A 25006-nucleotide genomic window follows, 5' to 3' on the forward strand; every position below is an offset into this window, starting at 1 on the left:
GAGCCTTGCGGGTGAAATACCAGAACGCGGGCGACACGCGAAGGCCCCCGCGATGCCCTGCCGTCACGTGTGAAGCGTCGTCCCCTTTCTTTCCACCCACCACCGCTCCTTGGGGGAGGTCATTTTTGGTCTCCCCCCCCTCCCCCTTTGCCCGTCCGCTGGAAAGGAGCCGGGCGCTGGCCGGCGGACTCCTGCGCCTCCATTGGCTGGCAGCGATGCGTGTGGTTGTGAGTGTGTGGACGCGGCAGTGATGTATCCGCAGAGACAGGAGAGAGGAGCCGCTCAGAGCGGGGAGAGAGAGAAGGAGAACGAGCGAGTGGCCGCGCCGGATGCGTTGCTGCCTTAGCCCAACAGGGGGTCCTTCCGATTCGCTTTGAGATCCGGATTGGCTGCTGCCCTTGTGTCCAGACGGACGCCGAGATCGGGGCGCTTTGGTCTCCCGGGACCGGATTGCTCGCGCCTTTCCATCTCCCCCCCCCCCCCCAGGGGATCCAGTCCGCCGAGGAGAGCCCCCTTCCCGGGGGGCAGCCGGGAAGCGCCCCAGTCGCTCCGGGGAGGCACGGCGGATGGGAGCGGCGGCCGGGCGGCGGCGGAACCTGCCGGGAGCCCCGCGATCCGCCACTGCAGCAGGGACAGGGGCGATGGTGACGGCCGCCGCTACGGGGCCGCTGCTGGGTTAGAGGGCCACGCCACGCCGCGGGCGCCGGGCACCCGGTTTGGGGAAGGCGGCGGAGGAGCCCGCCAGCGAGGGGCTGCTGCTGCTGCTGCTTCTTCCCGGCGGCCGGAGGATGGGCTGGCGCCTGGGGCTCGGCGGGGCCGGCGCTCCGCTGCTCCTGCTCCTGCTGCTGCTGCTGGCCGGGCCGGGGAGCGGCCGAAAACCCTCGCGGAGGAAATGCGCCGTCCGCTGCTCGTGCGCCAAAGACGCGGCGCTCTGCGAAGGGGCCGACGAGATCCCCAAGGAGCTGCCCCCCAAGCTGGTCTCCCTGTAAGAGACCCTCTTGTCCTCCGGAGCGGGGGGGGCTGGGAAAGGGCTGAGCCTGCAAGAGGGGACTGGATAAGCATTTGGGGCAGAGGCCCACTAGTGGCTATTGGCCACAGGGTATAGATAGACAGAACTCCCTGTCTGGGGCAGTGACGCTCTGTATTCTTGGTGCTTGGAGAAGGGGCACAGGGGGAGGGTTTCTAGTGTCCTGGCCCCACTGATGGACCTCCTGTTGGCACCTGGGTTTCTTTGGCCACTGTGTGACGTGGAGTGTTGGACTGGATGGGCCATTGGCCTGATCCAACATGGTTTCTCTTATGTTCTCCAGATCAGTCTCTCTTATCCCCCCCCCTTCCTCCTTGTTCAGCCTTTCTTGCATGGTTGGGGTGGGCAATAAGGGGTTAATGGTGGAGGGCGAACCTCTCTAGTGGAGTTGTCTGCCTCCAGGTGGGACCTGGGGATCCCCCAGGATGAGTGCTCATCTCCGGACTTCCAAGATCGACTCGCCTGGAGAAGAAGGGATGCTTTGGAGGGCGGGCTCTCGGGCATTGTACCCCACTGAGGTCCCTGCCTTCCCTGGGCTCCACCCCCAAATCTCCAGGAGTTTCCCAACCTGGAGTTGGCAATCCTCCCCTCCTACATCCCCTGTCTTGCCCCCCCCCCAAGCTGGTGGGGACTAGAGAGGTGGGTGGGTTGCACTGGGGTGAAGTTGAGAGCAGTACTAGTTCAGGACTAGTTGGAGTTCGGCTTGAAGATGCCTTGGGTTGGGGGTGGGAGCTGTGATTCCCCTCTCCTCCCTTCCATCTTGCAGGGATGGAGGCTGTCGGTCCAGCTAGGTTTCTGGAAGGCCCTAGAGATCTGCATCCCCTATAGACCCCAAGTGGTTCCTCCCCCCCTCCCCCACAACCATTGTTAGACACAGAAGATGAACCACCCCTGGAATGGAACCCAGAAACCCCTTCTCTGCTTCCCTCCCCACCTAATCCTCACCTCTGTCCAACAGCCCTTTAGTGAATGGCTGAGAGGCAGGTTGGAAGGTGCCCAGTCTTGTCAGATCTCAGAAGCTACGCAGGGTCAGCCCTGGTCAGTACTTGGATGGGAGACCACCAGGGCTTTTTTGGGGGTAGAAAAAGCCCAGCAGGAACTTATTTACATAATAGGCCACACCCCTGATGCCAAGCCAGCCAGAACTGAGTTCCTGTGTGTTCCTGCTCCAAAAAACCCCTAGAGACTGCCAAGGAATACCAGGGTCATGACATGGAGGCAGGCAATGGCAAAACACTTCTGGACATCTCTTGCCTTTGAAAACCCCACTGGGTTACCATAAGTCAGCTGTGACTTAATGGCAGTGGGGGGGAAAGAGGGGCTGCCTCTTGTTATGGCATCTGAAGGGCTACATGAACTGCACCCCTGGAGGGAAACGGGGGAGACCCCTGGTTTGATGCTTTTGGCCTCTCTCTGGCTGATAGGCCACTCCAGAGCATGCAGATAGAGCTCTAGAAGGGAGCATCGAAAAGGGTTTCAAAAGGTTGTGTTGTACTCCAGGAAGGGGTTGGAGATACATGTGGGCGGATTTCTGCTAGTTTACCCGGAGATGCTACAGGAAGAAAGTGGCATATGGGTGGTTAACAGGGTTCAAAATGGCTCTGAAATTCGATGGCTGGATTTGTCATCTGTTTTGGGAAGCTCAGCTGTCATTCTGGTTGGCCCTTGAGCGTCTTCAGTTTGGAAACCCCTGAGTCAGGCGCTAATGGTTCCGATCCTGCCATCCCTTTGGGGGCCACCACTGCTGATGTCCCCACCAAGCTGGCTGAGTTCACATCCAGCTTCTCTCTCTCTCTCTCTGCAGGTCTCTCATTCGCTCAGGATTCACTGAGATCATGGAAGGCAGCTTTCACCACGTGCCGACAATTCAGCTGCTGTAAGTACCCTTGGGGTTGCATGAGTGGCACGCGCCAGGGCATGCAAAGGCCATGTCTGTCACAGGTTGGGGAGGTAGTGTGTGGGAATCGGCTTTTGGTCGACCCATCTGCCTTGCCATGTGTCCAGTCCGTATAAGCCCCTGTGAGTGTGAGAATTCCCTTTAGTGAGCCATTAGTATGCGCTCCACAAGCGTGAGTGTGCAAAAGGAGCGTGGGCGATCTGGTGACCATTTTGATGTGCACAGACCATGCAGATGTCTGTCTGTCCTCTGTATCCTAGTACCCTTGTGAATGATGTGGATGAACCTTTGCAGGTTCTTCCTTAGGAGCATGTAACCGAGGGGTTCTTGATGTCTCCTTCGCTATGATAATTGGCAGGGTCTGTGTGCGGAGGAACGTTCTTCTTTAGGCAAATGAAACTGGGGCATTTTCACTGGCACTAATTAGCCTGAGGGCCATTCTTTCATTTGCAAATCAGTAAGCCTAATCCACCAAAAGCTGTGGTCAAGATGAGGAGCAAGTCACTGGAACTCATACTCCCCTCCCTATTCACTCTCAGTGGCATGATGGAAGAAATTAAATTCTTGGGCATGTGCTGTGGCTCAGTGGCAGAGCACCCACTTGCCATGCAGTAGGTCCCAGGTTCAGTCCCCAGCATCTCCAGTTGAAAAGATCAGGTAGTAGGTGATGGGAAAGAGACCTTGGAGAGCAACTGCCAGTCATAGCAGACATTACTGAGTTTGATGGACCCATGGTCTGAGTGTTCATAATGGCTGGTGTGCTGTCTGAAGACATGCAGGTGATGGGGAAGATGCTACCTGAGACTCTCAAGAACCACTCAAGTCATGACCAATGTTCCCACTAAACCAGGGGTCCCCAACCCCTGGGCTGCCCAACCCCTGGGCTAGAGAGGGCTAGAGAGGTCAGCAAGCCACCCCCCGCCCAAAATCACATAAGTGGAGAAAGGGTGGTGTGGGCTTCTCCAGGGGTTAATGAGGGCTGCTGGGGGCGTGGCAAAGCTCCTGGAGGCTGGCTGGCTGCCCGCTCTCCTAATCCAGGGATTGTTATACAGCTGCACCTGCTATTAAATGGGCAAGGTAGGTGAGGAGGAGAAGGGGGAACCCTCAGAAAGGTTCAGGAGCTATGCTCCTGTGAGCTCCTGCTGAATTCAAGGCCTGGGGGTGACTATCTGGCCTTGTCTCTTCCTAGGATTGTAGATCTGTCTACAGGCATCCCAAAATCTCAAGGCCAGTGGGTGAGGTGCCTACAGCTACACCTCAACACAGCCCGGATAGCAAACCTTGAAGTATTTATACATGTATTTGCTTGATTTGTAGTCTGTCTTTCTTTCTCATGGAGACACGCAGTGGATTACCGAATGAGAAGCAAATACAATGAAAAACAGTATTGAGGCAAATGACAAGTGCAAAATTTTGCAACGGAAACCATATAAACCATATAATAAAAACTAGCTTTTAGAAAGCAGCCTAACGTTTTCAGGGATTAAAATTAGAATCCTGTTCACTTTATTTAAAAATGCTATTTTGGCCAGTTTCTTTTTGCTGCAACCAGATCCCTTATATATATATTAAAGCAGTGATTTATTTGTTGGTAGATCCAAATAGACAGCCGTGTTGGTCTGAAGTAGTAGAACAAAATAGGAGTCAATTGCACCTTTAAGACCAACGTAGTTTTATTCAGAACGTAAGCTTTCGTGTGCATGCACACTTCCTCAGACGAGGAACGAGGTACAGTAAGCAGAGTACAATAAGCATAGCTGGTGGGGTTTGGAATGCCAAGTGGTACAGAGTTAAAAACCAATAGCAGAATAGTAAAATTAACAAATTCAGAAAACCTTTGATTGGGTTGCATTAGCGTGGGAAGCCAAAAAACAGTAACATGTCAGAATGTGAGAATGCCTGTTAATTATTCTATTGCTAATAAACCTGGGTCAAAAAGAAGGTATTTCTTTTCCATAAGTTTTTCCTGTCCAGCTAATTTACCTTTAAACATGTAACAAATATGAATGTCATTTTAGTTTGCCATTAGGAAAAAATACATTAAAATATAGTGGAAGATGGGTTTAGTATATGTAATGAGATAAACAAGCAATATCCCTTGTTTGAGTATGTCAATGCAAAAGCATTATTCTGATACACTGTCCTAAAAGAGAAATACATTGGTGAAAGTGGGTTTAGCATCTGTAATGAGATAAAAAAAAACAATATCCCTGTTCGGTCCAGGGGAGGTGTTTGTTCCAAGTTTCGTAATAATTTGTAATTCAGCAATTTCTCTCTCCATGCTGTTCCTGAAGTTCCTTTGAAGTTTATTTGTAGGTAATGGCTGTAGTCATGTGGGAATTGCAAAGCAGGCATTGGTTTTTATGCGGGAGGAATCTGGTTCCCCCAGGGGCTGTTTCTCCCCATCCCACCCCAGACTTGATGGCTTCCCTTCATTCTTTGAGTCTGACTTGCCTGCTTCTCTCTCCCCTCCCCCCCACCCCCAGATTACTCACTTACAACTCCCTGGACCAGATCGGGGACAATGCCTTCGATGGACTCATACACCTGGAATATCTGTAAGTGTGCAAAGATGTTAAGGTAGTGCAGGCGGGGAGGGGGCATGGGCCGAGCATGAGGAAGGTGGGGACTGTGTACTTGGCGTGGAGAATGCTGGAATAAGCCTGGAAAGGTCGTGATGAACCGGATTAACAATTAGGCCAAGTAGGCACTGGCCTATGGGCCCCATGCCTTTAGGGGCCCTGGGCTGGCTCCCCCCCTGGTTTCCCCCCTGCTTGCAGCCCTCCCAGCCTGCACATGCAGCCAGCAACTGAGCTGCTCTTTGTCCAACTTGCCTGGTACGGCTGCTGCTAGTATTGTCACCAAGTTTGCCTCTTTCTGGCGCTCTCCTGCAGCTTAGTAAAAGGGGCTTTTAAGAAGGTGCCTGCAGGCTGCAACAGGAGCCGTGGGTGGTGGGGCAGGTGCTCAAACTCTGAGATAATTTGCAAGGGGGTCCCCAAGATTTTGACTGCCTAGGGGCCTCCACAGGGTTTAATCTGGCACTGTTTATGGACCAGTGTAAAAGAGGCAGTGAGGCTAAGAGGCCATTTGAATCCCTGTCAAGTCAATTTTTTTGAGGAAAATCTTTTGCTGATTAATTATTTGGCCATCACCGATTCAGCATCCTTTCAGCTGGAATACATTTGCCCTGAAGCCTTGGAAGGAAGGGCTTACGCAGGGCAGGATCACTCTCTCTCTGTCTGGGAACATCTCAGAGTTGCGCAGACGAAACACTTTCCCCGGACTTCTTCCTTTGCGACCCTTCCGCAGTCAGGAGAAACTGTCCTGGGTAGACTCGTCTTCTGCAGGTGTGACAAGTAAAGCCACCAGAACTTTGAGCCAGTGTGGTGTCATGGTTACAGTGTGCTGGGCTATGATACATGGGAGCCAAGTTCGAATCCCCACTCGGCCATGGAAGCTTATTGCATGACCTTGGAGACCTCTCTCTAGGGCCAGCCCTAGACTGGCACCCTAGGCAAGGCTAACTTCTGAAGCCCCGCCCCCTGCACTGATAACATCACTGAGTCACATGGTGGGTGCCCAATTTGGTACCTCCAGAAGGCTGGCGCCCTAGGCAATCACCTAGTTTGCTTAGTAACAAGGCCAGCCCTGCCTCTCTCTCTCTCTCTCTCTCTCTCTCTCTCTCTCATTGTCTCTCAGCCTAGACTACATCATAACAGGGTTGTTATGAGAATCAACAGAGGGTGAGATGCCGATTTTTTTTTTTACACTGCTTTGGGCTTCCACTGTGGGAAAAGACAGGCTATTGGTTTTTTTTAAAATAACATATTGTATTTACTCAAAAGGAAGTCTACCTTGAATGAAAGATGACCCCCACGAAGAAATGTTATACACAAATAATTATTAATTGGCATAACTAATTTGTATGTGCAGTGCAACCCTATGCAGTTACTCCCGTCTAAGCTCATTTCATTCATTTGGCTCAGAAGGGTATAACTCTTCATAGGATTCATAGAGCCTTGCATTTGAGTAAATACAGTGATATGATCGTGGGCTTTCTGATAGCTGGGTGGTCTGTTAATATCCAGATTCTGTCCTCTGGTGAAATTATGAACATTAATTAACATTGATTTGTCTGCTTTTTAACCTGCCCGGTCCCCAGAGGCTGAGGGATTGTGAAAGCTCGGGAGAAGATACTCGATGCAGGGCCGAGCAATCCACAGTTCATTGTGGATGATTGATTCCTGTTTCCAAATATAGGCCTGCTATCTAGTGAGTCAGTGCAGCTAGTTCCAATGCAACATGTCAGAGCCGCCTGCCAAGCACAGGGGCTAGATCTTTTCCAGGATTTTATTCATCTGTTTTGTTGCGTTGCTTCCTTTGGATCCTGTTCTTCCTTAGAGAATGGCCTTCAGTCATTTTTTAATTCACTTCAAAAGGGACGTGGACAGAACAGAGTGGGTGAAGAAGAGAGCCACGACGAGGAGGATGAGGGGCCTGGAGTCCAGCCCTGTGAGGAAAGGCTGAGGGACTTGGGAATGTTCAGTCTGGAAAAAAGGTTGAGAGGGGACGTGATTGCTCTCTTGAAGTATTTGAAAGGCTGTTGCTTAGAGAACGGCAGGGATACTTGAGGCTAATCTAGGGTTGCCAAGTCCAGTTCAAGAAAATATCTGGGGACTTTGTAGATGGAGCCAAAAGACATTGGTTGGAGTCAGGAGCAAGGTTGTGACAAGCATAATTGAACTCCAAGGGAGTTCTGGCCATCACATTTAAAGGGACCGCGCTCCTTTTAAATGCCTTCCCTCCGTTTGGAAATAATGGACAGGGGCACCTTCTTTGGGGGCTCATAGAATTGGACCTCCTAGTCCAATCATTTTGAAACATGGAGGGTATTTTGTGGAAAGGTGCTGGATGCGATGCTGCAAATTTGGTGCCTCTATCTCAAAAAACAGGCCTTTCAGAGCCCCAGATACCTGCGGATCAATTCTCCATTATATCCTATGGGAATCGGTCTCCATAGAGAATAATGGAGTGCCCAGCAGACATTTCCCTCTCCCCCCACTTTCTGATGACGCTGAAGCTGGGGGAGGGCCTCCAAGCTGGGGGATCCCCTGCCGCACCTGGGGATTGGCAACCCTATGATAATCCTGCATTGAGCAAGGGGGTTGGATTGGATGGCCTATGTGCTCTCTTCCAGCCAGCCTTGTAGCCAGGATTTTAATTAGTTGTGTGTGGGGGGGGTGCTTAGCAGCTCCCCTTCCCTGGCCGCCATCACCATGACTCAGGGCACCCAACTCCGGGTGCCTGCTGATTGGCAGACCCTTTAAATGGCATGGGAGCAACTGCTCCTGGGTACCCCTCCTGTGCAATTTACATTGTGGGGGGAGGGAGGGGGCAAAAAAAGCCCCGGGAGAGGGAATGTTGAAACCATTTGTCTGCACTGCCAGCCATACTTTCCTGGCTCTCTTGGCAACATAACTGAGTTCCTCATTATAAGAAATATGTTGATCCTCTTGGCCCACTTGCAAATCAATTGGGAGAGGGAGGGAGAGGTGGAAAGAAAAGAACTTTAACTTTAAATGCATTATGCAAGCTGCCAGCTGGCCTGACTTGGCAAAATGATTTAAAGAGACAAGTGCCTTCTTCAAACCAGCTGATGGGGCGGTGTAGGCTTTGAGAGCCACATAATATTTGTGAAAGAGCCACATGTGGCTCCCGAGCCACAGTTTGGCCACCCCTGCTCTTGGCTTTATAGGTGAACCTTTTCAGGCCTTTAAGATGATCTCCTCCCCCAGCAAGCCAAGAGATGAGTCCCCTCATTAAACTTCTCAAACTGACAGCAGTGTTTTCCCTTTCATGGCCTCTCCTTTGCTCATCATTTAACTAGTTGCGGCTTAAGAGATCTTCTCTCTCCTTACAGGTTCATTGAGCACAATAGACTGGATATGATCTCCAAGAATGCCCTCCAAGGCCTAAAAAGTCTTCTCCATCTGTGAGTGCTTTGGGGATTCCTTCCCCATCCCCAGCATACACTCTTCACCTAACACAGACCACCAACAATCCTCCAAACACAGCATCCTGCAACCCAGCACTTCCTTATTCTCCTGGTTCTCCATACGACCTTAACCCCTTCTTGCTGATGACATTTCTGTCCCTTTCTTCCATCATGGAACTTAAAGTGGCCTACCAGGGATTCCGAGGAGATCTCTGATCCAATCACACTGGGATAAAGACAGCGTATCAGAGAGAAGATTAAACCGAAACCCTTCTCTCTGGTTTTCTGTGTAGAGGGAATTGGGGCCATAAATGAAGGGTTGCCAACTCCAGGTTGAGAATTTTCTGGAAATTTGAGGGAGCGGAGTCTGGGGAGGGTGGGGTTTGGAGGGGAAGGATTGCGTTAGGGTATCTTGCCTTAGACTCCGCCCTCCAGAGCAGCCATTTTCTCCAGAAGAGCTGATCTCTGTGGCCCAAAGATTGTTTGTCATTCCATGAAATCTCCAGGCCCTGACTGAAGGGTGGCAACCCTAGTACACAGAAGAGAATTTGTATTATCACGAGATCCCACTTACTGTTTAAAGTCACTGATTTGTCCCCTCAGTGAAAACGGGCCTTCAATCAAACTCAGACTCATAACCGCACCTCATTCTAACATTCACAAGTTGTTGCCAACTTTGGGTTGGGAAATTCCTGGATATTTGTGTTGGGGGTAGATCCTGTGGAGGGGAAGGACCGTAGTGGGGTGTAATGCTATAGTGCCCATCCTCCAAAGCAGCCATTTTATCCAAGGGAATGGATCTCTGGAGAGCCTTTGTAATTCTAGGAGACCTCCAGACCCCACCTGGAGAGTGGCATCCCTCCTTACAGTGCCTCCTCCCAACCCAGTGAAACTTCTGACTGTTCTCCGGCCTGTTAATCCCACTGCGTCCACTGCTTCCCTTATAAGGCTGTTCCTCTTCTTTCTTGTAGGAGCTTGGCTAATAATAACCTACAGACCTTACCGAGGCATCTCTTCCGAGGCCTGAATGCTTTGACCACAGTGTGAGTTGGAAAGAAAGGGAAGGAATGGGAGGGGGGTTATGGACATGGTAAGGTTGTCAGGTCTGTGCGGGAAAATACCTGGAGACTTTGGGGGTGGATCTAGGAGAGGGCGGGGTTTGGGGAGGGGAGGGGCCTCAGCAAGGTACAATGCCATGGAGTCTACCCTTCCAAGCAGCCATTTTCTCCAGGGAAACAGCAACAAAAGAAGGGAAAACCACAGAACAGCTGTGCTTATAAATACAAATAGACTGTGGTCAGAGAACTAACCAACTGTTTTAGCATAGTTAGAGTCATATTCATACAAATATAAGATAAATGAATCAGTTCATACATCATAAATCCTCAAAGTGCAATAGTTGCCTGGATGTTGAAAAACGTCCAGCCCAGTAAACTTATCCGGTCCAATAAAGTGCTCGTGCAGCATCGTTTCTCTGTTTGTGATCTTATTCCGGACGCTCCATCACCAAAAGCTGGCTCCCCCTCCGCTGGAGTGGGGACAACAGGACTGCCAGCTCCAGGATGAGGAACACCTGAAAATGTTGGGGGTGGGACCTGAGGAAGGTGGGGTTTGGGGAGGGGAGAGACTTCAGTGGGGTTTAATGCTGGAGTCCACCTTCCAAAGTGGCCATTTTCTCCACGTTGTCATCCCAGGAGATCTCCTGCCACCACCTGGAGGCTGGCAATCCTAGGGGACAACCAGCCACTCCTGAGCTGGTGTCCCAAGCCCCAGACAGGGGAGGCATGTGTGACTGTCCTTGCAGGAGGACTGTCCGAGACCCAGACGGAATGGGTTCAAGTGACAACAGAGGGAATCTTTTTCCTCTTCCATCAGGTGGTGAGACCATGGGTGGTTAGGGGGCCTCCTGGCACAGAGTCTGATGCATGTGCCTCTGTGTGCCTCTGTTGGCTAAGACCGCCCAGATTTGCAGCAGGGTCCCCCTTGGGCTGATCTCAGTCTTGTATGGTAACAAATTGCTTTCTTACTTGGCAGGGACTTGCGGGGAAACGCCTTCCACTGCGACTGCAAGCTGAAATGGCTGGTGGAGTGGGTGAGCTACACTAATGCTGTGGTGGAGCCCATAGAGTGCCGGTCCCCCATCGAGCTGAACCGCACCAATCTTGCCGAACTGCGCCCAGAGGGCTTCAACTGCATCACCACTGGTATGTCTTGTCATTCTTTGTGCTTCTCTCACAGAAAGGGCTCCCTTAGTCTCTCAGTTTCCCTAAACCATGAAGACCCTTCCATTCCTGCTTTATTTGTCTGTAAAAACTGCTCAAGATTCCTGTCTCACCTCTTCCTTTCCCACCGTCTTTCTGTATCTTAAGGAACTCAGTAGCAGCAGGACAGGGCAATGTGCAATCTTAGGAGAGAGGTGAATTATGCCAAAGGGCAAGTAGACTCCCAGTTGCCATTTTTGGTGTAGTGGTTAAGTGTGTGGACTCTTATCTGGGAGAACTGGGTTTGATTCCCCACTCCTCCACTTGCACCTGCTGGAATTGCCTTGGGTCAGCCATAGCTTTCACAGGAGTTGTCCTTGAAAGGGCAGCTGCTGTGAGAGCTCTCTCAGCCCCACCCACCTTACAGGGTGTCTGTTGTGGGGGGAGAAGATATAGGAGATTGCAAGTCGCTCTCTGATTCAGATAGAAGGGCGGGGTAAAAATCTGCATTTCTTCTTCTTTTAAAATAAGCACTGTATGTACAGTGTACTGCCTTGTTCATTCCTCAGTCTCTCCCCTCATTCTGTATTAGGGTTGCCAGCTCTGAGTTTAGAAATACCTGGAGATTTTGGGGGTAAAACCTAGAGAAAGTGGGGTTTGGGGAGGGGCGGGACCAGAGTTACCAGGTCCCTCCTGGCCACCGATGAAGAAGATATTGGATTTATATCCCGCCCTCCACTCTGAAGAGTCTCAGAGCGGCTCACAATCTCCTTTACCTTCCTCCCCCACAACAGACACCCTGTGAGGTGGGTGGGGCTGGAGAGGGCTCTCACAGCAGCTGCCCTTTCAAGGACAACCTCTGCCAGGGCTATGGCTGACCCAAGGCCATTCCAGCAGGTGCAAGTGGAGGAGTGGGGAATCAAACCCGGTTCTCCCAGATAAGAGTCTGCACACTTAACCACTACACCAAACTGGCTCTCCGATGGAGGATAGGGTTGCAGATCTATGTTGGGAAACTCCTGGAGGTTTGGCGATGCAGCCCGTGGAAGACAGGGGCCTCAGAGGGGTACAATGTCATAGAGTCCACCCTCCAAAGCTGCCAGGGTAACTGATTTCTGTAGTATGGAGATGAGCTGTAATTCTGGGAGATCCTCAGGTTCCACCTGGAGGCCGGCATCCCTAAGAGGGATCTCAGCAGAATATAGTACCATAGAGTCCCCCTCCCAAATCCGCCATATTCTCCAGGGGAACTACTCTTGGTCATCTGGAGATTAACTGGAGTAGTGGGAGACCTCCAGGTGTCCCCTGAAGGTTGGCAACCCTGTGATGGCTAGATGGGCTTCCAGTCTTGTCCAAGCATTCTCCAACATGGAAGATGTTACAAAACCAAACATTGCTTTGAATCTTGTTTCCACTGAATCTGATTCACCATTGTCTTGTTCTATGCACCCTTGGTCGGTTCAGCGAACGAGGCTCTTCAGTCCTCTTACATTGTGCTGCAGAAGACAAAACGCTCTGTGCTCTTAGAAAACAAATATCAAAACTCTGCATCAAGATATTCAGCGCCAAGAAAAATCTGGCTCCCGCGACTCCTATAAATTATGCAAATTCTGGGGGAAAAAATGCAGATATTGCCTTCATGTCGTTCATTAGTTTTGTTTTTGCGAGTCATCAGGAAGGGACGATGAGATATGCAAACCACTGAATCTCTTTGACTAGTCAACTCCTGCTGAGCCCCCCCCCCCACGAGGTACCCCCAACATGCTACGAATCCTATCATTGCACCCATAAGGAGTACAACTTTTTTTAAAAAAATTGCAAGATGCTGAAGTCTGGGGCTTTCTTGTGGCTTTTTCACACTGTACAGAATTGCCAAGTAATGGACTGGCAATGCAGTCCTAAAATAAGTCACCCCCTTCTAAGTCCATCAACTTCAAAGGCCTTAGACAGGTATTAACTCTGCTTAGGATATCACTGCGGGATTCTTGTTGGCCGGATGCTGTCTTCTTTTTGAAGCTGGCTCGGTTAATACAGAAAGGAATGTTCTTTTGAACATGAGGTCACATTAGGTGAAGTACAGGAAGGAATGAGACATTATTTATTTATTTATCCTTTCATTTGGATTTATAACTTGCTCTCCTGGAACCAGCTCAGGGAGGGCAACGTTGGTTTGTAAAAAAACCCAAACATACAGCAATGCTAAAACATTAGGAAATACAATAAATGCACTGAAAATGATAATACTTAACAATAAATTCAATAAGATGATCCATAAAATACACTCACTATATAGCGAAAAATGGCATTCATATGGAGGGGCAATATAGAACCATCTGATGAGAAGGAAGGGGTAGGGGAGGGGTGGGGTTTCCAGGTCTTACCTGGCTGCCGATGGGGGATAGATCTCATGCGCGCAGAGCACACGAGTCACAATGATGTCACCCAGAGTGATGTCATTGTGTTGGGCACATCAAACGCTGATGGAGCTCTTTGGGGGCAGGGATCTCCCTTATGGTTGAGGGCAGGTCTGTGCTGCTGGATTAGGGGCTGCAAAACTGGGGGAACCCCCCATCCCGTGGGTGTCTGGGAACCCTAGGGAGGGGAGAAAGGAGAAGAAGGGGGAGCCCAATCATAGATGAAACTCATCAGAAAGGACCCTGTCGCCGCTCTAAACAAGGGGTGGCCAAACTTGCTTAACATAAGAGCTACATAGAATAAATGTCAGCTGTTTGAGTGCCGCAAGACATGAACGTCAGATGTTTGAGAGCTGCAAGAGAGGGAGCGGGGGAGGAAGGAAGGAAGGAAATGAGATGGGGGAGGGAGGAAGGAGGAAGAGGTGGAAAAGCAACTTTAACTTTAAATGCATTCTCTAAGCTGTTGGCTGGCTTGGTGGAGAAGTGATATAGAGAAATGCCTTTGTGGGGACTTTGAGAACCACACAATATGTGTGAAAGAGCCACTTGTGGCTCCCGAGCCACAGTTTGGCCACTCCTGCTCTGAACCATAGGCCAAGTAAAACAGCTTTGTTTTACAGACCCTGTGTAATTGTAACAAGATCTCCCAGAAGTGTGTATTGGAGATGCATTTATAGATTGGGGACAATTTCTTAATGCGAAGAAAAAACAGACAAGATTGTAATTGCCTTAACAGATTTTTGTGACTACTCTCGTGGTGCAGCCTCCAGGTGGGGCCTGGAGATCTCACGCTTTTACAACTGATCTCCAGCTGGCAAAGATCAGCTCTCCTGGAGAAAATGGCTGCTTGGAAGGGTGGACTCTGTGGCATTGGACCATGATGACGCCCCTCCCCTCCCCAGACCCCGCCCTTTCCCGGATACACCCCCAGAGTGTCCAGGTATTTTCCATCAGAGTTCTGCTCAAGAGCAGTTCTGGGAGAGCACTCCCAGCTATCTCATACAGGGTGTCTGTTATGGGGAGGGAATGGAGATTGTAAACCACTCTGAGACTCCTTTGGGTAGTGAAGGGCAGGGTATAAATCCAACCTCCTCCTCCTCCTTCAGGAGACCTAGCAGAGGGTCCATGATTACCTCTGCCTAGCTTCTGTGTGTTTGTGGGTTTACAGAATTTTTTAAGAGGAAAAAACGGTATCAAACATAGCAAATAGATAGGAAGAACCCATATGGAAAACAAGCGACCTTCTTGATGAATTGTGTTCCAGCCCCTCTCCCCTCGCTGAGTTTTCTGCTCTGGACAATAAAAGCCAAAGGGAAAAAAACCCCCCAGGAATACCCTCCTGATCTTGCTGTGATCTTCTTCCATCTTCCTACAGACCTTGTTCTCATCGAGGTTCTAGATTACCAGTCGCTTTCTGTGGAAACCTTCACCTACCATGGGGAGCAGAATTTGGTGATCGCCCAGCCCTTTCTCGGACGTTGCATCTTCCTGGAGTGGGACCATGTGCAAGGAAAATTTCGCAGCTATGCCAACATCACCGGTGAGCTGGCCCAACGGCGGTCCAAAGATTCTACCCTACACTTTTGAGGAAGAGATGACGATGCGACGATGGCCAACATGAGGAATAGTCAAACAACGGTTTCCAGATTGGGAAATCCCTGCAGAGATTCTATTGCAGAGATTCTTGGGAATTTTGATTCTGTTCTGCTGGGTTTCTATTGTCCTTGCTTTTTGCTGCCCTCCCCCCAATTGGAAAGTGCTTTCCTGGGGGCACCTTCCTTGGGGGCTGTAACTTAGACCATAACTTGGGGGGCAGGTAGAGGAGAGTTATCTGGAGATCTGCTGTGAGTTTGATGCCCCTAGATTTCACAGGGTCCATTCTATCCACTCTGAACCTGCATCTGTCATTTCCTCAGAAAGCTTTTTCCAGGGGTACCTTTGTTGGGGACTGTAACTTGGATCCTGTACTTCCAATCCTCACCAAATTTGAGGGCAGGTAGAGGAGAGTCAGCAGGAGCTCTCCTGCAAGTGTGGTGTCTCTAGCATGCCAGGGGCCTATGTTGCCACATCAGAAACTTAACAAACCGATTAATTTTTCATTCATCATGGTCCGTTATTTGGTCTGTGGGTCCTCCACGAACCATAATTGAACTGTATTTTCCTGGTTCATGCCTATCTCTAACCTGAGCTGCAACCAGATAGGCAGTTTGGCCCAAGGCTTTGTTTTGAGCAGGAATGCACAGGGATGCAATTCTGGCTGGCTTGGTGTCAGGGGGGGTGGCCTAATATGCAAATGAGTTCCTGCTGGGTTTTTTTCCTATAAAAAGGCCATGTGTGAAATACTGGTGATGTCAGGGAGCATGGCCTAATATGCATAGGAGTTCCTGTTGGGCTTTTTCTACAAAAAAGACTCCATGTGAAACACTGGTGATGTCGGGGTGTGCGGCCTAATATGCAAATGAATTCCTGCTGGGCTTTTTCTACAAAAAAAGCACCCTGGTTTGGCCCAATAGTTTCCTTTCCCTAACGGATTAAAAGGGCTTGGTCACACAGCCACATCTGGCAGCCGATCCCCAGTTGCACTCACCCTGTCATAAGACGAACTGGATACAGAGTAAATAAACAGTAGTTGAATTTGGGCGCTAATGGATCCCTGTGAATTCATCCCACATTTCCAAATGTCTGAACCTCCCCAGTGCATGCTCAAACTAATTTAGGAAGTGTGAACCTTTAGTTCCTGTTTCTCCTGTTTTATAAAATACTAGAGCCTATGCGCGCGGGTGCTCATGCGCACCCAAGATATGTTTTTTAAAAGGTCCAAGTTGTTGTTTTTTTAAAAAAAATAAGACTCCATGGTTGACATGCAGTACTGATCTGAACAGTCAACCGTGGAAGAAGTGTGCCGTGAGAATAGATCAGCAGGCTCAGCCCAGCCAGTAGGCAAGCTAGGTGATTGCCTAGGGTACCGGCCTTCTGGGGGTGGCAAATTGGGTGCCCCCATGTGATTCAGTGATGTTATCAGTGCAGGGGGGCACCAGAAATTAGCCTTGCCTAAGGTGCTGGACAGTCTAGACCAGCCCTGCAGATCAGGGTGGGAGCCTGATGGAAAATCTACGTCACAAAATGTGACATACTTTTAGCGCTGCCTCCAAAGTGCCCCGAGCTGCCATTCTGACCACAGCCCTGGAGAGTTTGAGGGTGGAGACTGAGGAAGACAGGGTTTGGGAAGGGAGGTTCTTCAGTGTGATATGATGCCATAGGCTTCACCTTCAAAAGCAGCCATTTTCTTCAGGGGAACTGATTTCTGTCACCTGGAGATCAGCTGTAATAATGGGAGATCTCCAGGTTGGAAAATTTCTGGAGATTTGGGGGACATGGCTGGAGAGGACAGAGAATTCAGTGAAGTATGGTGCCATAGAGCCCACCCTCCAAAGCATCCATTTTCTCCAGGTGAACTAAACTCTGTAATCTGGAGAGGAACTGTAATTCCAGGGGATCCTTAGGCCCCACCTGGAGGCTGGCATCCCTAACATAACACAGGTCTTCTCCAGAGCTGACACTAATAAATAAAGTGACCAATCCTTATGTTGTCAAAGGCTTTCATGGCTGGAGTCCATTGGTGGTTGTAGGTTTTCCGGACTGTGTGGCTGTGGTCTTGGCATTGTGAGACCTGACGTTTCGCCAGCAACTGTGACTGGCATTCTCAGAGGTGCAGCCCAGAAAACTGGAGTTCTCTCTGGGTCAAATTGAGAAGAAGTTGGTAGGTAGGTAATTTATATCTACTCAGGCAGGTGGGGTAGGGCTGAGTCATTATCTTGGGCTGTTACATGCTAATGCAGGAGCTTATCTGAGGGGCTTCTTTTGTATATGGATTGGCTATTGAAATTGTAATCTTATCTGTAGCGCTGTTGTAAGGGCATTTTGTGTTTTTCAGGACTGGAAGCCATGCCCTGTTCACAGTTGCTGGCGAAACGTCAGGTCTCGCAGTGCCACGGCCACACAGCCTGGAAAACCTACAACAACCAATGACCAATCCTTGCTCTTGTTCCTTTTCCCTAGGCTCATCCACTGTCGTCTGCAAGCCCCTCGTGATCGACGGCCAGCTCTTTGTGGTCGTAGCTCAGCTCTTTGGCGGCTCGCACATCTACAAGCGGGACGAAGCCACGGGGCGCTTCCTCCGCACGCAGGCCATCGAGGGCTCCCGCATCCGCAAGCCCAACGACATCGAGGTCTTCCGCTTGGAGGGCGACTGGTACTTCATCATGGCTGACAGCTCCAAGGCCGGCTCCACCACCCTGTACCGCTGGAACGGCCACGGCTTCTACACCCACCAGTCGCTACACGACTGGTACCGTGACACGGATGCGGAGTTTTTGGAAATCGCGGGCAAGCCTCACCTCATCCTGGCCAGCAGCTCCCAGCGCCCGGTCATCTACCAGTGGAACAAGCAAAAGTTCACCCCCCGCACCGACATCCCTGACATGGATGACGTCTATGCCGTTAAGCATTTCAAAGTCAAGGAGGACGTGTACATTTGCCTGACCCGCTTCCTTGGCGACTCCAAGGTGAGCCGGGGGTTTGACACTTCCTAGGGCCGGGTGGAAGGCTCCTTGGTCCCTTGAGTCATGCCGTATTGGCTGCTGCAGTCCCATCTCTGAACCGGTCCTATCGGTGATGCATCAGCACAGCAGACAGCAGGCCACAAGTTCCCTCTGCTAACAAACCGCCAGGATTGCACCATGGCCTCAGCATACTCTCAGGCAAGGCTTTTTTTTTGTAGCAGGAACTCCTTTGCATATTAGGCCACACCCCCTGGTGTAGCCAATCCTTCAAGAGCCTACTGGGCTCTTCTTACAGGACCTCCTGTAAGCTCTTGGAGGATTGGCTGCATCGGGGGGTTGTGGCCTAATATGCAATGGAGTTCCTGCTACAAAAAAAGCCCTGGTCTCAGGTGGGGTGGTTGCCGGGGCCTGGGATTTCTGGTGGAGGCCTCTGCTGCCAACCCCTGCAATGTGCCATTTCCCTGCCTGCTCGCTTATGAATGCCCTGCTGCCACCCATGCTCCCAGCTGTGCACATTGGCCTGTGCCATCAGGTAAAGTGCTGTGGGTAGTGCAGATGGCTCTGTAAGCATGGGCAGTGATAGAGCTTGTGAGTGGGGAATAGGAGAAATAACATACAGGCGGTGAGACACACACAGGGCTTTTTTTTTTTTTGAGCAGGAACGTACAGGAACGCAGTTCTGGCTGGCTTGGTGTTGGAGTGTGGCCTAATATGCAAATGGGTCCCTGCTGTTTGCACAGGGCTTTTTGTGTAGAAAAAGCCCTGTGCAAAACAATGGTGATATCAGGGGGTGTGGCCTAACATGCAAATGTGTTCATGCTGGGTTTTTTCTACAAAAAAAGCCTTGGACACCTGTGTGCGTGTGCATGAACTCTTTGCCCAGGGCCTCCCAAAATCTGGAACTGCCTCTGACTAAGGCAGTGATACTTGAAAGCCATGGGTGGCTTTCTGTCAGGGCTTTCCTGAAGCCTGTTTCCCAGTGAAGCATCTGACTCATTATCCTGGAAATGAGCATGGCAGTTGCATAGCGTTCCAAACCTGAAGTTCTCCCGGAATTATAGTTGAACTCCATGGGGTTACCAGGTCCTCTTTGGCCACTAGTGGGAGGTGGGATGCGGTGGGGTAAGTTGCCAGATTGGGAAACTCCTGGAGATTTGGGGATGCCAGGTTGGGAAACTCCTAAAGATTCAGAGGTGGAACCTTGGAGGACAGGAACTTCAGTAGGGTACTTCAGAACCAGTTTGGTGTAGTGGTTAAGTGTGAGGACTCTTATCTGGGAGAATCAGGTTTGATTCCACACTCCTCCACTTGCAGTTGCTGGAATGGCCTCGGGTTAGCCATAGCTCTCGCAAGAGTTGTCCTTGAAAGGGCAGCTTCTGGGAGAGTTCTCTCAGCCCCACCCAACTCACAGGGTGTCTGTTGTTGGGGAGGAAGATAAAGGAGATTGTAAGCCACTCTGAGACTCTGATTCAGAGTGAAGAGTGAGGTTTAAATCTATGATCTTCTTCTTCTATGCCATAGCGTTCACCCTTCAAAACTTCCTTTTTCTCCAGGGGAATGGATCTCTGTAGTCTGGAGATGAGCTGTGATTCCAGGGGATCCCCTGGGTCCCAGATGGAGGCTGGCATCCCTTGATTTCCAGATCACAAAGATCAGTTCCCCTGGAGGAAATGACAGCTTTGGAGGGTGGACTCTGTAACATTATACCCCCCAAAAAGTCCCTGACCTTTCACAAACCTCGCCCTCTTCAGGAGCCAACCCCAAATTTTGGGGAATTTCCTAAGCCAGAGTTGGCAACCCTCCTCAGACTTGGATTTCTCTACTTCTAATGGCTGAGGTAATTTGGCCTAGTTCTTGTGAGCCTGTCTGAGCTACTTCATCCTATCTTCTTTGCCCCATGGGGCCAACTGAGGCAAACTGTAAGGGAATGGGAGATGAGGAAAGGAAACTGAAGGACTTCCATTCTTCCATGAAGCTAGGCATCCTCCCACTCTGTGCTGGTGCTTTTAATGACTTAGCTCTTGAGTAGCTGGTTGCTAAGCAGCCTACTGGGCCTTTTTTTCCTCTGACTTCATTCTGTGCTTCGGAGGCACTCAGAATCTCCTTGGTAGAATATGAAGCCAGAGATGAGCTTCTCCTCCTGTTCTTCCACATGCCAGAGGATTCAAGGAAGGTCCAGAGTGATTGCGGCAACCACCATTAACAGCTGACTACCTTGATCAGCTAGAAGTTGTGGGCCTCTGGGTTTAAGGGCAAAACACATGCTACATGTGACCAGGGCTGGCCCTAGGCAAAGCTAACTTCTGGCGTCCTCCTGCACTGATAACGTCACCGAGTTACATGGGGATGCCCCCAGAAGGCCAGTGCCCTAGGCAATCACCTAGTTTGCCTAGTGGCAGGGCCGGCCCTGTGTGTGACGCAGTTCAAGTCTCAGGTGCATGAGCTGACTTGTGTAGCCACAGGTCTGGTGGGGGGGGGCAGAACTCATCTTCAAAGTGTTCTATTACTCTGTGTGGCCTGGGCTTCCCTCCCATGCTGTTTTCAGCAGCAGAAACAACTGTGAGGGGGCAGGGGAGGGCTGTTTCCAGTGGAGTAACAGAATAATCTGAGGTAAGTTTCCCTGATGAGATGTGTGGCTACAAGTCAGGTGGGGGCAGGGCTTCAGATCTTTCATAATCACAACTGGTCTCCAGGTGCCAGAGATCAGTTTGCCTGAAGAAAATGGCAACTTTGGAAGATGGACTTTGTGGCACTATACCCCAGTGAGCCCCCAGGCTCTACCCCTAAATTTCCTGGAATTTCCTAACCCGGAGCTAGCAGCAACCCTAGGTAAGAGACTTTTGACCTGACTTGGGTCGCATGTTCATATTTGTTCACACACACAGGGCACTTTTTTTTTGTAGCAGGAACTCCTTTGCATATTAGGCCACACACCTCTGATGTAGCCAATCCTCCTGGAGCTTACAGTAGGCCCTGTACTAAGAGCCCTATAAGCTCTTGGAGGATTGGCTACATCAGGGGTGGGTAGCCTAATATGCAAAGGAGTCCCTGCTACAAAAAAAAAGCCCTGCACACATACATACAAAATGCAAGATAACAGCTTGGCCTATCATAACACAAGCTAAAATCTAGATACCGCTTCATCCTTTGTTCTGTTTGACCTTCGGAATAACATCAGAGCTGGCCGTTGTACCAAAGAAAAACAGGAATCATCTGTCCATATTGAGCAAGAAGGACCCATAAATCTGTCAGATATTTGGACAGGCTTATAAATTAGTAACTGCTGTTTCTACAGCTGCTAGCAAAAGACTTCACACAGTTTATGTTCAGATGTCCCTTGCTATAAGCTTATGTCCCTTGTTCTTCATTCCACAGAATTAAGTACTTTGTTTCCATGTCATGGTTTCCATGCACAAATTTGCATATTAGGCCACACACCCCTGATGTGGCCAATCCTCTAAGAGCTTACAGCACTCTTAGTACAGGGCCTACTGTAAGGAGGATGGGCTACATGATGATGATGATGATATTGGATTTATATCCTACCCTTCACTCTGAATCTCAGAGCCGTGACAATCTCCTTTACCTTCCTCCCCCACAACAAACACCCTGTAAGGTGGGTGGAGCTGACTTATACCATATTAAACCATAGATCCATCAAGGTCAGTATTGTCTACTCAGACTGGAGTGGTACTCAAGGGTCTCAGGTAAAAATCTTCTGAACCACCTCTGAGGTGATTCTTAACTGGAAATGCTGGAGATTGAACCTGGGACCTTCTGCAGGCCAAGCAGATGCTCTACCATTCAGCCATATCCCCTCTATCTAGGCAGTTCAAGCCCTACCTCACCTTATTAGACTGCCCTTGTATGACTTTTCAGCCAGGCAGTTCCTCCAAGAGCTTGCATAGAAGTGTGAGCTCCAGCCCTGATAGAAGTTTCCATTGAAGTCACCAATTGTCATTATTCATGACAGTGTACTCCCACGCCTACAGGTGATGCACTGGGATGGATCAATGTTCCGAGACGTTCAGCACATGCCGTCTCGCGGCTCCATGGTTTTCCAGCCCTTGACCATCGCCGGTTACCGCTACGCCTTTCTTGGCAACGACTACTCCTTCAGCCAAGTGTACCGCTACGAACCTGTCACGGGACTCTTCCAGCACTTCCAGGAGCTGAACACTCAGGCCCCGCGGTCCTTTGCCCACCTCCACGTCGACAAGCAAGACTTCCTCATCGCTTCCAGCTTCAAGGGCAAAACCCACATCTACCGGCACGTCATCATTGATCTGAGCGCCTGAGCCTGTCTGCAGCGGGGTTCGGGGGTGTCTAATCAGGAGGCAGCCGCCACAGGGAGGAGAGGAAGTGGCGGCAGCTGCTGGGGGAAGTGCAGTACCCGAGACGGCCACTAGGGCGACCGCACTGGAAGCAGAGGCTGTTGAGAGTGCGATTCCCCAGTGGTGCGAGGAAAAGAGGGCGCTGAAGAACAACTAGCCAACGGGTGGAAGACCAGCAACCGAAGATCACTAGAAAATGCAAACGGCAACCAGATCAGTCACCAGAATACCATTCTCTCTCTCTCTTTTTTTAAAAAGTCAGTATGCATGAAGCCTTACTGGTTGCTAGAAGAGGCAGCAGTGGACGAGGCCTGCATGCTTTGCAGCAGGGCTTAACCAAATATTTTGACCAATGGGGCGTGCAGATTTGGAGAGGCGTCACTTTACCTGCAGTCCCTCCCAATCTGGCTTGCCAACCTATCGTTCTTGCTTTGTTGTTGCAGAGGATTCTTTCCCTTTAAACACCCCCCCCCCCAGTCCCTCCTCATGAGTTGAATGAATCAGAGTATTGGCTTGCGTTTCCCACCCCGCCCACTTACATCTATTTCTTTTCCCTGTCAACAGATGCCATGAGCCGCCGAAAACCTGCTTCATTTCACCGCTTTGTTTTTTCCTGCAAAATTATCTTGCTCCTTTTAAACCTGGATTGCTTTTTTTTTTTTTTTAATCATTACAAAGGAACATAAATCCAGCCAAATCCAAGCGAACGTGATAACGGCAAAATCTCAGTCACTGGGCATGAGATAGGCAGCCTGATCCAATGCATGTTTACACAGAAGTAAACCCTGCCTGGGCAGAACAGGACTTGCACCCAAGTTGGCGTGCTTAGGCCTGCGGCTTTGATTGCAAACTAACTTTTGCTGGAATGCATCAGATTTCCTTTTAATTCCCGTTTTGCTATTTAATTTAAATTTCTTTTTTTTTACAACTTCAGACACTGCACAGTGTCAGATACTAAAGCACAAGCTTAGCATTAAGCACAGAAGGGAAACCCCCCTCCCCCCCGATCCTTAATGGAAAAGAAATGTTGGGGGAACAGGGTAGACTGGACTCATTGATGCGATGGGTGGGGAGAAGAGAATGTGGGATAGAAGAGGCTCCCCCAGGAGGGGGGCTGGGAGCCCAACGGAGTGGTGAACAAAACCGCCATTTGTCCTTTGCCTGTAAATATCCAGCATGTTTATTCAAACACAATCAGCCAACCTTCCAGTAGCGGGCAGCTACAAAGAATACATGCCAATGTATTTATATCCCAGTGAGGATACAGAGCTGGAATCGTTTGGGCTGGGAATACACGAGATTGTCTCCTGCCAAAGAGGACCTGATATGCTCTTCTGTCTCTCATTCATGAACTGGGATCCCACGTTATAAGCATTGTAAATAAAAAAGATAGTATATTGTTTGTGAGCCCAAGTGTAGCATCATTTGCTTTGTTTCGTCTCCCTCGTGTGCAGCTGAAGTGGGCTTGCCGTTCAAGAGTTGGAGGGGAGAAAAGGCCAGCGGCGGAAAAGGGTTTCCTTAATGACGCTAGGATTTTTCCAATGTCTCTGTGGTCTTTACCACAGAAACCAGGGGAAATTCCTACAGCATCACCTGGAAGTGACATTACATCCTCCCCAAGCTCCACCTAGCCTGAGGCACCATCCTCAAATCTCCCAGCATTTACTGAGGCAGTGCTGGTAATCCTAGCCTAAACCTAACCACACTAAGCAAGTGGCAGAAATATGGGGAATAAGTGTTATTTATTTTGGACTAGGAAAAACCTCGAGATTTGGGAGTGAAGTCTGGGAAGAGCAGGATTTGGGGAGGGGAGGGGCCTCTGGGATACACTGTAATAGAGATCATCTTCCAAAGCAGCCATTTTCTCCAGGTGAACTGATCTCTGAGTTAAGTCATAACTCAAGATCTCCAGGCTGCAAATTATAGAGAACTATAACAAACTATAACCTATAGTACCTTTCCGATCTACCAGAAGGACAAGGTGAGAAGATTTGCCCCCACAGCAGAGGTACTACAGGAAGGTTTGGGGGTGGAGTTGTGCTGGGCTTCTGGGAAGCTAAAAATAATACATGCATACACTCACCCACCCACCCACAAAAGCAAAACTACTTCTCGTATAGCAGTAGACAGGCTTCAGGTCTGAATGTTGCGTTTCATTGCGTGGCCCATAGAACAGCTGCCAGTTCTGAAATTCCTGGAGATTTGGAGGAGCAGCTTGGGCAGGGATCTCAGAATGGCATAATTCTCCAGCGTTTACCCTCAAAATTAATCTCTGTAGTCTGGACTGCAGCAGGGAGCTCATCCTACCTTAAAGGATCCCCACCTGTTTAAACTGCAGTTTTGAAGCAGAGCCTTAAAAATATATATTTAAGATGTAAATTGAAACTAGGACTGGCAACTCCACCTTAATTCCTAGAGATTTTACTTAGATCTTAGATCGTAGCACCAAACCATATGTAATGCCGATTTTAATTCTGAATGTATAATTTTATTGAATGGATTATTTTATAGCTGGTATATTTTACTATTGTGGATTTCTATGTTGTGAGCTGCCCTGAGCCTGCTCCGGCTGGGAG

At 49.8% G+C, this 25006-nt stretch overlaps 1 protein-coding gene across 1 annotated transcript; it reads left to right on the plus strand.

Moving 5' to 3' along the window:
* Positions 1–780: 780 nt before the first annotated feature.
* On the plus strand, positions 781–22892 carry LOC132586476 (leucine-rich glioma-inactivated protein 1-like). The gene is made up of 9 exons (XM_060258568.1): positions 781–985; positions 2832–2903; positions 5411–5482; positions 8845–8916; positions 9891–9962; positions 10954–11123; positions 14910–15074; positions 17594–18099; positions 22089–22892. The coding sequence occupies exons 1-9, from the start codon at positions 789–791 to the stop codon at positions 22392–22394; spliced, it is 1632 nt and encodes a 543-aa protein (XP_060114551.1). The 5' UTR covers positions 781–788; the 3' UTR covers positions 22395–22892.
* Positions 22893–25006: the final 2114 nt, after the last annotated feature.

The sequence above is a fragment of the Heteronotia binoei genome, chromosome 17 (assembly GCF_032191835.1).
Source record: "Heteronotia binoei isolate CCM8104 ecotype False Entrance Well chromosome 17, APGP_CSIRO_Hbin_v1, whole genome shotgun sequence".
NCBI classification, from domain to species: Eukaryota; Metazoa; Chordata; class Lepidosauria; order Squamata; family Gekkonidae; genus Heteronotia; species Heteronotia binoei.

What these genes read in the sequence shown, in the direction of transcription:
- LOC132586476 (XM_060258568.1), top strand. Translation starts at nt 789, where the DNA reads ATGGGCTGGCGCCTGGGGCTCGGCGGGGCCGGCGCTCCGCTGCTCCTG. An exon ending in CTCATACACCTGGAATATCT is followed by an intron (nt 5,483 to 8,844) that starts GTAAGTGTGCAA and finishes CTCTCCTTACAG; the next exon opens with GTTCATTGAGCACAATAGAC. An exon ending in CAGCTATGCCAACATCACCG is followed by an intron (nt 15,075 to 17,593) that starts GTGAGCTGGCCC and finishes CCTTTTCCCTAG; the next exon opens with GCTCATCCACTGTCGTCTGC.